This window comes from Hyaena hyaena, unplaced genomic scaffold, assembly GCF_003009895.1.
Source record: "Hyaena hyaena isolate Hyena2069 unplaced genomic scaffold, ASM300989v1 scaffold_860, whole genome shotgun sequence".
Taxonomy (NCBI): Eukaryota; Metazoa; Chordata; class Mammalia; order Carnivora; family Hyaenidae; genus Hyaena; species Hyaena hyaena.
In genome coordinates this window covers 337,115-351,170 of record NW_024081493.1, presented here as the reverse complement: position 1 = coordinate 351,170, position 14,056 = coordinate 337,115, and the positions used below count along the sequence as shown (strand labels likewise).

Below are 14,056 nucleotides of genomic sequence, written 5' to 3'. Positions count from 1 at the left end.
TTATTCTGTAGGATATGAAAAAATTTGAAACTGAGCTAAAAAACCTACAAGTTGCTTTGGAGCAAGCCCAGACAACCCTGACTTCTCCGGAAGTCGGACGGCTTAGTCTCAAGGAGCAGCTTTCTCATCGACAGGTAAGCAAGAATAATCCAGAGGAAGTGAGTGGGGATTGATCGATCGATTGACCTATCTATCTATCTATGTAATATCTATCTATTTATCTATCTATTTAATCTATCTATCTATCTATCTATCTATGTAACATATATATATATTTAATAAAGAAGATAATGAGGAAAAAATGATTTTTAAACTCTGGTATAGTCTTAGTACTCTCCACATTATTTCAAGAAAATCTCCCTGTTTATTATGTATGCCTGAGCTAGAATTTAGGAAACATTTCTTGCTTATGAAATAAGCTATTCAAATTGAGAAACTTTAAATGTTTTGCACCATATAAAATGTGAACCTGTACTTTCAGCATCTGCTCTCCGAGATGGAGTCACTCAAGCCAAAGGTCCACGCTGTGCAGATCTCCCAGAGCGCCCTCCGGATCCCCGACGATGTGGTCGCCAGCTTACCTCTCTGTCACGCTGCCTTGAGCCTGCAGGCAGAGGCCAGCCGCCTCCAGCACACGGCTATCCAGCAGTGCAACGTCATGCAGGCACGTGGGGCTGTGCCCGCCAGGGTCCCTCGCCGTCCCCGCCCCCACAGAGCAACAGCGAATGAGTCATGGGCTGCTTTTCTTAGCGTTGCGTGGGCTCAGCCATCAAAACACACCCAGAGTGTTACATTTGACAGATTGTTGTGGTTATATAAAATAAGGAGATGAAATGCTGTCATTTGCATCACCCACAAAAGCCCGGGGAAAGCTCTATAAAAAATATCCTTTGGTTAAAGCTATCTTTTCGCAGTATGTTTTAGTAAAGAACGACTGATGAAAGTTAATTTTACATTCAGTCATATATTTTTATCTCTTATTATTCATTGGAGAATCCTCTAACACCTTGTAAAAAGCCTTTACTGCTAGTATATATTGCAGACTTTTTTTTTTCATATTTCAGCTTATCTATGCAGTAAAGGCATGTTCTTGCCTGAAAAGCAAACCCCAGTGTAACTCTCAGTCTCTTCAGCCAATAAGAGAAAAGTCATTTGCGAGGAAGAAATGATGCTACCCACCTCCTATGTCCTTTCAATTAATATTTCACCTGCTTTATCCAAAAGTTGCCTAACACGTGCTCATTAAGTAGCTAACGGTTAACTTGGCCAACTCTCTTGCTCCTTGGATAATCTTGTAGTTTGTTACATAGTAAATTCCTGAGGATACAAATCATGTTTACTTCATTTTCTAATCTCCTACCTCAGCATTTAGCCAAGTGTCTTACTTATATATTTAGTATTCCTTAGGTGGAAAAATGAAGTAATCACCTTTTTCATACTGCTTCCCACCCTGACATTGTTCTGACCATGACATTGACATTTTCAGCATAATTTGAATAGGGAAAAGAGAGAGGTTCTAGCCACTTCGCTTCGTTGAGTGCATCAGTAATCTTGGTGAACTATTTTAGAGGGAAGGCTTTGAAATATCTGCGTAAAGTTGAGGACTTACATCATCTAGGGGCTTACCTGTCCTTCCTTTATTCCCTAGACGGCGAGATAAATACCACTTAACACTGTAGACAGCAGTACAGAATGATCCACAGTTGTTGATGTAGAAAGATAACCGTGTGTCTTTTTTTTTTCTTTCAAAGGAGGCTGTGGTACAATACGAACAATATGAGCAAGAAATGCAGCACCTGCAAGAGCTTATAGAAGGAGCTCACAGAGAGATTGAGGACACACCTGCGGCCACCAGCAACATCCAGGAGCTGCAAGCCCAGATTTCTCGGCATGAGGTGAGACAGGAAGGCAGGCCCAGACACTGGCCTGGTGAGAACATGTGATCGGTTTCTAGTGAATCAAAGAGAAAAGATTTTCCTGGCCCGCACACAGTGTGCTCAATTCTCGGGTAGCCCCTTTGACGTCTTTTGCATTTTGCATGTAAATTTTTGCTGATCCTTTCCAAGACCCAGGACATTGAGTCTTCCCTTTGATGCCAGAACTTCTTTACATGTTACTGATGACATATCTCCACATACCACCAACGGTCTCCTGCACCCAAAATTCTTACAGTTAAAACACCAAAACACAGTCTACTCTGTCTTCAGAATCTGCTAGAAACAATAGTGCTCAAAACCTTGCTGCTTTGATCATCACCTTTATTTTATCTTTCAATGTTTATTTATTTTTGAGAGAGAGAGAGAGAGAGCGAGCGAGCACGAGCAGGGGAGGGGCAGAGAGAGAGGAAGACAGAGTCTGAAACAGGCTCCAGGCTCTGAGCTGTCAGCACAGAGCCCAATACAGGGCTTGAACCCACAAACCATGAGATTATGACCTGAGCCAAAGTCAGACGCTTAACCGACTGAGCCACCCAGGGACTCCTTTGATCACCCTCTTTAAAAAGAAGAGGTATTTCCTATTAAAATCAAAATCATTTCCTCTTTCAAATACAGGTTATTTCAGTTCCTGTATCAGCGTATAGTCCATGGTGGGTTTTTTGTTTTTTTTTTTGCTGATTTCCAGATTGTGTCTGTTAGCATCTTCCTCATTTTCAAATATGCCTTCTTTCTTGTATTTATGACTTCATTATTACCTGAAGTCTTGGACACCCTTGTGCAGACTTGGTCTCAGAGATCATAGACCTTGAGTGTTTTGGTCCATTGATACTTAGCAGTGAATTTCCTCTTCTGACCTGTCAACTCCTATTCGGGTCGTTCCCTCTTTATCTTGGGGACTGGCTCATAGCATCATGAATTGGGGTAAGCACCAGGGATGAGAGTATCTTAATTTCTCTGTGCCAAAGGATAGATATTTAGTTTATTCTTCACCTGCTCTGTTTTAACTTTGTTGTCATAAGAACAACACACTATTTTTTTTCCAAACCAGGTATCAGAGTGAGTTTCTCAGAAGACTCAATTGTTGCCTTTGAAAGATAAAATATCTCAGTCTCCAGTGTAGTTCTTTAATTTTTTGACATGTCAAATGCATCAGTGACTTATATTTATATTATAAGTATTTATAATACAAATCTGATTTATATTTTATAATCACTTATATTATGTGATTTACAAAATAATGTAAATAAATACCCCACCTACATTTACTTCTAACTGTAGATAACATCTATGTTAACTATTGATTCCTTATGCCATTGGTTACATGAAAATATGTTACCCAAATATTTGAAACCACTGTTTATATAATTCATACACTAGACTATATATTATAAATTAATTTTGATGCTATTTTTGATCTCATTTTATAAGATCCAGAATTTTGTTGTAATAACTTTTCTGTCATAGTACAGAAAGTATATATTTTTAAAATCTTTCTGAAATAACATAATTATCATTACTACAGCTTTTTTCTTGGGGGGGGGGCTTTTTAAAAAACAATTTACAAAGTTGTTACATTAACCTTTATAAACAACCCCGAGAGGTAAGGATTTTTTTAATCATCTCCATTTTACTGTTAAAAAAACAGAAACTGATTTTTCTTTATTAAAAAAAGTTTTTTAATGTTAATTTATTTTTGAGAGAAAGACAGAGTGTCAGTGGGGGAGGGGCGGAGAAAGAGAGGGAGACACAGACTCAGAAGCAGGCTCCAGGCTCTGAGCTGTGAGCACAGGGCCCGATGTGGGGCTTGAACTCACAGGCTGGGAGACCATGACCTGACCTGAAGTCGGACACTTAACCGGCTGAGCCACCCAGGTGCCCTGAAACTAATTTTTTTCAGTAACTTCCAAAACTCCCAAATTTGTGCCTCCAAATTCCATGGTTTTCCAGCACAGCAAAAACTATTTGGGCTGCGTTATTACATAGGAGAGAAGAATGATAGCCCAGGAAGATACATGACTTGTCCAAAGTCACGCATTTGGCCCTCAGCACATTCAGCTGCCAACCACCCTCCAGGCTCCTGTTCAGTGATCTGTTCATTTTGTCACAGTTTCTCTTTCCAGTTCTAAACATGAGTGAAGCCATTTGCAAGTTTTGTCCTGTGACTTAGCATACATTTTAATAATAATAATGACATAGTCTTATGTGAGCCTCATTGTATGTATAAAACAAACACAGGAAGGAAAGTGCTGAGTGGAGAAAGCCTGATTTATGATACAATAAAAATTTGGAAGTCTGCTTTTTCCGTTATTTTCAATCTGTTTTTAATGGAATTTCAATTTTGAGGTGAATCTAGTATCTAGAAGACTAACTTTAATTCATAAAAATACTTGATAATATATTTATTTCTAAAGAATTCACTTTTTTCCTTAATTAAATTTTTTTTAATGTTGGTTTTGAGAGAGAGAGAGAGAGACAGAGCATGAGCAGGGGAGGGGCAGAAAGAGAGGGAGATACAGAATCTGAAGCAGGCTGCAGACTCTGAGCTGTCAGCACAGAGCCCAACATGGGGCTCGAACTCATGAGCCATGAGATTGTGACCTGAACTGAAGTTGGACACTTAAACAACTGAGCCATGCAGGTGCCCTTTTTTTGTAATTCTTAAAATGCTGCATTTAATTGAAAAAAATTATCCTCCCACTTTTAAATCATAGGAGAGAATACTCATGACTCTTTGCCTGTTTTTTTTTTTTTTTTCTTACCTTATATACAAGGCCTTCTCCTGAGTGTAGGAGTCCTGGTCACAGAGGGCATCTTTCCTCAAAACAGCCACTTTACCTGAAGTTCCCACCTATTTATGCTCATCCTCAATAATCATTTTCAGAAATGTCCAGTAAAAATTCAAAATATCTGTGCTTCCTGAGAATAGTGAACACAGTAACCCATTAAGGCTCTGTTTTAATTTAGTAGCTTTAATCACCAACCCACAAGTAATTATGATATAGCCAGGTCTTATTATTACAGAAGAATGTCTAAAGAGCTATTTCTCCAAAGGACCCTTATAGGATGACTACGAAATGCCTACTATTCCAAATCTTTTGAAGTGGAGACCAGAATTGCATTGTTGACAAACAACCCAATCAAGTTTTATACACAACAAAGTTAAGAACTTTTAGGGGATGGATGTTTGCTGCTGTCACGGGCACACCTTTGCAGGGTACAGCAGTAGGGGACCATGACCATCCATGTAGGCAGAAAAGGTAAAAGACTGAAACTAACTCTACTTCACAAAGATTCTTAGAATCTACCCCAATGGGGCAAGCCATTGTAAGAAGATGTAGTGATTTTTCCTATGAAGACACAGAGTTTGAGGAGTCCATTAAGCGGGTAGATGCCTTCTATACGTGCATGTTAACTAATTATAATAGAGTAACCATGTATTAGGCACTAAGCCAGATGTGGTAAATAGCTTACTACTGTTTAATCACTATTTTTAAAAAGCCCTATTAGGTTTAATTAAGTACCTGCAGTTCTAAAAGGTAAAGAAGTGATGATTTCTACTTTATAAATTCTTGCTTTAAGGGCGTCTGGGTGACTCAGTCGGGTAGTGTCCAACTCTTGATTTTGGCTCAGGTCAAGATCTCATGGTTCGTGGGATCAAGCCCTGTGTAGGGCTCTGTACTGAAAGCATGGAGCCTGCTTGGGATTCTCTCTCTCCCTCTTTCTCTGCCCCTCCCTCTCTCACTAAATAAACTTAAAAATAATCAATAAATTCTTCCCTTAAAAATTCTTGTGCTATAGTAGAAGTCAAGAAGACAGAGTACTGGCTGAATTCTTTCTGCTGGACCATTTTCCCTTCCACTTGGTCACTTTAGGCTGGGAAGGGAGAAACAAACTGACAGTAACAAAATGACATATTTGTGTGTCTGTGTATATATGCCTACACATATACATGTATGTATATACATATACACACATTATATATACCATTTTGTTGTCAGTTTTAACATTTTATTTTTATTACTTTTTTTTGAGAGAGAGAGAGATCAGTGTGGAGCCCTATACCACAGGGCTCAGGCCCACCACTATGAAATCATGACCTGAGCCAAAACCAAGAGTTGGACCCTTAACGAACTGAGCCACCTAGGTGCCCTTGTTTTCATTTTGTTTCTGAACTTCCAAGTTCAAAGCTCCAGTTTGAATGTCAATGTGTTTAAGATGATAGTGTGTATCGGTACATATACATGCATAGTATGTATTATGTGCATGTAGGTATATATATATACACACTATTATTTTAAAGAAATTGACATTTAATGTCTTGCAGAATATATTATGTACAAACACTAAATGACAGCTTTTTAGGCAAAGGAGCCAAATAGAAGGACCAGAAAAAATGGAATGGTTGGGTACTTTAGGATTAAAGTTTTGAAACATGCATCTTTATTTTTCTTGAACACGTATGCGTCTTTAAGTAAGAAAGTATAAACTTAACATTTTAGAATTACCATTTTAGACTATTATTTTCTATTTAGCATTTCAAAGCTTTAGTTTGAAACATTAGAAACGCGTGAGGCCTGAGGGGGAAATTTGGTGAATGTACAAAACTTTATTTTGGGAATCATCTGCATAAATAATTAGGGTCTCCTATGTACTACTTAACTGATCTCAGAAAAACGACTCCGTGGGTCACAGGAACTGACATGCAGTTGACTTTTGTGACACTGTCTGTAACAGATGACTGCTCTATTTGATATATGCAGTATGGTCAGAGCTGAGCATTGCATTTTTTGTCGTCTCAGTCATCACATGACCTAATTTCCATGGCACGAACCATCTGGCGGTTTCAGATTGTTAAGGCATTTCGAAGAAAGTTGCCAGTTCTTAAGGTTACCTAAGTTCCCGCCCGCACCCGGAGCCTCTCCGGGGGTTGGGATCCCGCGGCCGCGGGCACTGCCCCCCGGGCCCGCCGGCAGCCGCCCTTCCGCGCGCCCGCCGAGCTGCGGTCGGGCCGGGCGCGGCGCCCGCAGGCTCCTGCGCCCGCACGGCCACATCCTGCCTCGCCGAGGCCCTGCCGCCGGCTGGCGCAGCTTTGCGATTTCATTGGCCAGCGCTGGAGGAAGATGAACGCTCCTCCTTCTGTTTCCTTTTGATGCTGCTCTGACACCCGGTGGGGGGAAAATGTTTCCCCAGGAGCTGGCTCAGAAAATCAAGGGCTACCAGGAGCAGATCGCCTCTTTGAACTCCAAGTGCAAGATGCTGACGATGAAAGCCAAGCATGCCACCATGCTGCTGACGGTGACGGAGGTGGAGGGGCTGGCGGAGGGGGAGGGGACGGAGGACCTGGACCGGGAGCTCCTCCCCGCGACCTCGGCCCACCCCTCTGTGGTCATGGTAAGTCAGGGTCAAGGCCGGGTTTGCTGGGAGCCACCGCGCTGCGCTCCCTTCTATGGGTACCCCCTGGCCAGTGATTCTAGGTTCCCTCTCTGTGGCTTATTTTAGGGATCAGTGCTAGGTCTTGCAGATTAGAACTCAGGAACGGTCTCCTTAAGTCTCTGACTCCGTTTGGGCCAAGGCCAATTTTGGATGCTGTAAACACTGACAGTTAAAATGAAGCTGTTTGCTTGAGGCGACTAAATTATTTAATATGCGGAAGGTTGGCCTTGCATTTGTGTATAATTCAGCAATCATACGGAGAGGCTCTGAGCCTCCGAAAAATTCCTTTGCACAGTTTTCTAGTTTTCTCGGAGCTAGGAGAATCATGCTACACATATGTTTTGTGTGTGTTTTCCAAGCTAAAATACTGGCCAGCTAGATATGTTTGTGTATTCTGTTATACAAATGTTTAATAAAATAGAGAAGAAAAGCGATTATTAGAAAAATAAGAAAATAGAAAATCCAAAGTTTAGCTCTGGATTTAGATAAATAGGCTCCAATAATTGCTGTTCTGAAGCATCATTTGCCTATCACTTTGTATACAAAATGCATTACTTGTTTTGGGAACAAAAGCATTTCCTAGTGTTGTATATTTTCCACACATATGCCCTGTGCCTCAGGTAGTGTATGTACCTGACTCTTTTGGCAAAAGATTACTTTGGGCACGTTTATCTCCCTAGGATATTTGGAATTCGAGAGGTCTGCAAAAGACTCCAGTCCTATTTTGTAGACCCTACTCTCACTTATATGATCCATGATTTTTCTACTTATTTCTAAAGACACAAACATCAAGGAAAGGAAAACATTTAATCAACAAAAGTGTTTAATGTGATAGACTCCCTCTTTCCCTGTTTTACAAATGGTCCCTATAGTCATATTAACTTGAAGACAAAACTGTTAAGTACTAACACAGAATTTGTATGTAGATTTGGGTCTCCGTATTTCTAACTCTCGTCATTTCACTACCTTTGTTTTGACCTGTGCCCGACCAGTTCTTTTGTTAACGTAGCTAACTGATGTTCCTGTCCTTTGGGCTACATTTTATGTGATAGATGACTGCAGGTCGCTGTCACACTTTGCTGTCACCTGTCACAGAGGAGTCTGGGGAGGAGGGAACCAACAGTGAAATTTCCTCTCCACCTGCCTGTCGCTCCCCTTCACCTGTGGCTAATACAGATGCTTCTGTTAACCAGGTACCACCATTTGGCATTCCTCTAGCTTTGATCTCTGGACGGATGCAAGACTCCATTCTCTGTTCTTAGTAGACTGTGGGTGTGAATCTTAGACTCCGAGGGACACACCATTAGGTGTGAAATTGCACGAACGGTGATTGTCATGTGATACCACTACTGGCTCAGCGCATCAGCTCCTCCTCGTCTGGCCTTCCAGCAGTGAGATGAGCAAAAATTAGGACACAGAAATTATAGCTGGAGAAGGCCATGTTAAAAGGCATAATGGCTTTAGTTCTGACAGCTTTCTGTAATGGAGTACTGCATCCTAACAGAAAATGAGATGTTTCTGTCACCCCTGTAAAATAACATGATCTATTTGTATTGCAATGTTCATTGAACATGGTTTTGACACTTACAAGCTCAGAGTTTGAAGATGAAAGCCTTCTGCTCACCATATTATACTTTGTCTTTATTTCCTTTCAACCAACTTAGGGGTATCTGCCAGTGTATATATTGGGATGTCTAAGTAGACTTGTGCTTTTTATTTATTTTTCAGTAATGTTAAATTTTATTTCCTATAAAGTGACTATAATACCTTGTTATGTGGTGCCTTTTAGCCTACATTATATGAAATTCATATTGTGCTAAATTAAATGTTAAAGAGTTTTCATGAAAAATACTGTATAGAAATAAAAAATACACATTTACAATAGCCAGAAATTTTTAATGCATGTTAAGTCCTAGTTTCTTTTTTTTCCTTTAATCAAAATAGTTTAGTTTTTTTTTTTTTTTATGTTAACTTACTATTTTTGAGAAAGAGAGAGAGATCACGAGCAGTGGAGGGGCCGGGGGCGGGCGAAGGCCCTGAAGTGGACTCTGCACTGATAGCAGCAGCCCTGATGTGGGACTCGAACCACAAACCTTGTGATTGTGACCTGAGCAAAAGTTGGACCCTTAAACGACTGAGCCACCCAGGCACCACTAGCCAAAATAGCTTTAAAAAAAAGTTTAATAACATTACTGTGAAATCATGTAAGTATTCAAAGAAGTTGAGATTTATTATTAAGGAAGAAGCATTAAACAGAGCAAATATTCCATAAGCTATATTACAAATCAATTGTAATTATTTTTATTTTAAAACAGAAGCATTTGAAATAGTATTCCTGTGATTAAAAAAACTTCTTCCCCTAAAACAGGAATATAAGATTAATGAATATTTTAGGTAAAACAATTTTCTTGGTAAAAATGTATGTAGCTCTAGGAAGTCATTAATTTATTCATTCACGAGATGCATTCTTAGCACCTGCTTGGTATGAAATCTTTGCTGGGTCCCAGACAAGCAATAAAAGAGAAGACAGCAAGGACCTCATAATTTAGAAACATGGAAGGGGGATGAATAATAACAAAAGTGATGAGAGGAGACTAAAAACAAAAAAACAAGAAGTTCAGGGCACTCTGGGGGAAACTGTTCTTCAAATTCTGATTTTAAAATATGTATTACTCATTCTTTGATGTTGTGTTCTTCCTGTGGTCACAGATGTTATTTATGAGAATCAGAGAAACACGACTGTAGTCAGCTGTTTATTGTCTAGGAAAACACTATCCTATATAATATACTTAATGCTCTTAAAATTTTCAAATGGAACAATGAACAGTGGCCTTGAGATTAACACTGTGGGAAGAAGATCCCTTTTCTAAGATTGTAAGTCTCGATGATACTTCTTGTAAAGTATCTTTCAATGTACATATAAAAATGCCTTGTGAATGATAAAATACACAAATGTTTTTTATATTGTGGTTACTTCAGCCATCAAACTCAGTCAAATCCTAAAATTATGAGTGAGATCTTTCCTTGTTTTAAATAGATTTGGACACCCCTCCCCCATCAAGGGAAAACATCAATTAAATGTGATCGAGTGAATCACATTGTTAATGTACTTATATGTGATACTGAAGATTAGCAAAAAACTGTCTTTCCATCAGATGGCTTCACTCAGAGGAGGCCATTAAAAACCATATGTGTGATGCTTGGTGTTGTTCAAGTAGATCAACCCCTTCATTAAGGCCACGTGTCATTCTTGTACAGTAACATAAGTCAGAGGAAAATGAACACACACTGCAACCTGGCCTGGGTGCACTGGATTTGTAAAATTTTCTCTTGTAGTTGAGGAAGACGTTTAGAGCCCTCATAAATTCCACTTTTCGGACTCAGAATACTGTACAGAATGTGCACAGCTGTTTCAAGGGGCGGCCAAATATAACTGCTGTATAAAATTGCAGCTGTTAAAGGAAGGTTTTGTGCTCGCTGCTTCTGTGAGTAGATCTCCATTATATAACTGAGCGATTTCCCCCCAATCCCGTCCACCCCCCCATCCCCCCACAGTCAGTGTGTTCTGTCTCTGACAGGAGCTGTTAGCTGAATATGGTAACAGTTTAGCTTACTGGAGAATGGAAATAACCAGGCAACCCCAGAATTTGCTGCAGGCTTCTTGACCCTATTAGAAGCAAAGCAAGAGGCAGGTCCCTTGGCGGAGCTGACAAGCCAAGGTTTGGAAAGCATGACCTTGTACCAGGTAGAGAGGCAGGCTCCAGGTTAAAAGCTCAGGATGAATCCCAGCTCTCCTGCCTGTAAGCTGAATGCACCTGCAAAGTCCTTTAGCAGCCTCACATGTAACGGCGAACAATGCTGCTTAATTCACAAAGTTTTGAAAATGAAATGTGATGTAAAACATGAAAATACTCTTTAACCTGGACCGTATTAATGAAACAGTAACTATAGCTTTCCAAATGCATTTTCTTAGGAATCCACTGGATAATGACTCTCATATCTTAAGTACAAAGCAACAGAAATGTATTTCTAAGGATGAGTCCTCACTATGCCAGTTACGGCCTCCATTGAGTAATTATAGTACTGTGTATTTTATACTCTATACTGTGTATTTTATACTCTATAAAAGAGTATTTAATTTAAAAATTTTACATTTAAAGCAGCTTTTTACTTTTCCTTGTGGACAGTAATAACATTACTTTCCTTGGGGTCCTTGGGTGGCTCAGTCATTTGAGCATTTGACTCTTGATTTTGCCTCAGGTCATGATCTCACGGTCAGGAGATCCAGCCCCATTGGGCTTCATGTTGGGCTCCTGGGCTCCTTGCTAGGTGCGAAGTCTGCTTACGATTCTCTCTCTCTCTCTCTCTCTCTCTCCGTCCCTCCCTCCTCTCTCTGTCCTCTGTCTTCCTTTCTGCCCCTTGCCTGCTCTCCCTCTCTCTGCCTCTACATATATATACATACATATATATATGTATATATGCACACATAAGTATATGTACTTCCATGTATATAAAGTTTATAAAAGCGCTTTTGTATGTATGATGCCTTATGAATATATATGCCTGCCTGTTGTTTGCCAAGCACCTTACGACATGCTCAGAGCCAGAGAGAAAAGGCACTTCACCAGTTCGAACTGAGCTCACAATCGGAGTGAGAACAGGGGAGTAATCACAACAGAATGGGACAATGACCAGGACAATGAGGAACACTGCGTGGTGAGGGCAGACTTGGAGCATGCACCTGAACCCGGAGTTCAGGATGGGCCAGAGGGGGAACCTGGTAGCTTAGGAAAGGAGTGCAGGTTAAGCAGGGTGTGTGCACTAGAGTGAGGTGACGCTCTAGAAGGACACATGGGAAGGTGTGGTGGCAGTAAGGAGGACGGCCCAGCAAGACAACTGCAAATAATATCAGTATAATTAGAGAGCCAGCTTTGGAGGAAGGAGAAGGGAAGACAAGAAACTGAGAGGGCTGAAGGAAGCACATCATGAAGGACCACACACACACACACACACACACACTGAACTTTATCCAGAAGCTAATAGTTAACCATGGAGGGAAGTTTACTAGAAGCTATGCACAGAAGTAAGTCTTAGAGCAGATCATGCTGGATCAGTGTGGACAGGAGAACAGAGATGGACAGGGGCAGACCCAGAGAAGCTAGTGAGAGACAGAAGTCACATGCCCTGATGCCTGGCCAGGACTGTGACATCAATGGCTGGGGAATGAAGAGGACCTGAACAGCACCTCTGTCCATAAACCAGGCAGCCTGGCCCCTGTTAGAACTACCATAGTCACGTGAACATGGAGTCCAGTCTTCTGTACCTTCTGGTTTGCAAAAGGAGCTATGAATCTGGATTCTTATAAAATCTCTCCACTTCGATGACATTTCCGACAGTATCATACACTGCATAACCAAACTAAATGTATGCAAGCCAAAGGCAGCCTGCAGGCTACCAGTTTGCAACCGGGGATTGGGAAGTTGTTGCTCTAATGAGAACTTGAAGCAGTGCTGCGGCAAGGTATGTGTGAATAGAATTCATCGTAAGTAAGCTGTGGATGGGAAGGGAGAGAAGAGAGAGAGAATAAATCCCAAGATCAGAGGTTCCATGCACAGAAGCTTTCCGTGTATTTCCATTTACGGAAAGATGGATAGAACATTATGTTTTTGGTAAATTTGTTATTTCTCATCCTGGATGGTTCTTTTGTTCGGTTTTGTTTGTCTGTTTTTATTTTTGGAAATGATGACTTTGAAATGTAAAAATGAAGATGTGGGTGTGGAGCTTATAAAAAACTGAGGGAAATACACAGGTGAAAGCTTGAATGACTGGAGCTTGGAGGAGAACAGATTAAACGGAGAATGTTTCCAGAAAGGGACAGTCAGAGGTGTTGAATGCGATCGAGAGGTCAGGCAGAAGAAGGGCTGAAAATAATCATTTTGTTTCACATAAAAGAATCATTAGGGTCAAAGCACAGCTGGGTATTTAGAAGCAGATTGGGGGTGAGAAAGTGAACATTGTCAAATGTAAACTACCATTTTCAGAAGCTGGATTATCATGTGAAAGGATGAAAAGGAAGAAACAGTGATCACAACTATGTTTTTTTTCTTTTAATATTTTTATTTATTTCTAGGAGAGAGAGAGAGAGACAGCGTGAGCAGAGGAGGGTCAGAGAGAGAGGGAGATACAGACTCTGAAATAGGCTCCAGGCTCTGAGCTGGCAGTCAGCACAGAGCCCGACGCGGGGCTCGAACCCACAAACCGCGAGTTCATGACCTAAGTGAAAGTCGGACGCCTAACCGACTAAGCCACCCAGGCACCCCCACAACTATGTGTTTTTTGTGTGATGACCCATCACGTTGTGATTTGTGGACTTTTCTAACTTGTGACATCTGTGAGAGAAATACCAAAAAAGAGTATATGTTTTTACACTGAAAAGATGTGCTTCTATCTATGTGCCAGGAGAAAGTCAATAGAGATGGAGAAGATAGTAATGGACCAAGGTCCTTGAGAAAGCAAAAGTAGATGGGATTCTGGGAGTAAGCGGGAAGGTTCTTCTTAAGCGAGGAAACTGGCAAGTATAAGATCAAAGGGGAGCCTGAGTGTAGACAGATTTTTGGATATTTGAGGGGTTGCAGAAGTATCTCCTCGATTGCTTCAGTTGTGTGTGTGTGTGTGTGTGTGTGTGT

General features: G+C 40.7%; 1 protein-coding gene across 1 annotated transcript in view; it reads left to right on the top strand.

Annotated features, from left to right (window-relative positions):
* SYNE1 (spectrin repeat containing nuclear envelope protein 1) overlaps window positions 1-14,056 on the top strand; it is a 461,288-nt gene that overhangs the window by 284,743 nt on the left and 162,489 nt on the right. Inside the window, 5 exon segments of the mRNA XM_039220107.1 lie at window positions 12-134; window positions 482-664; window positions 1,752-1,895; window positions 7,128-7,328; window positions 8,423-8,563. Of these exon segments, the coding sequence (XP_039076038.1) occupies window positions 12-134; window positions 482-664; window positions 1,752-1,895; window positions 7,128-7,328; window positions 8,423-8,563 (792 nt within the window).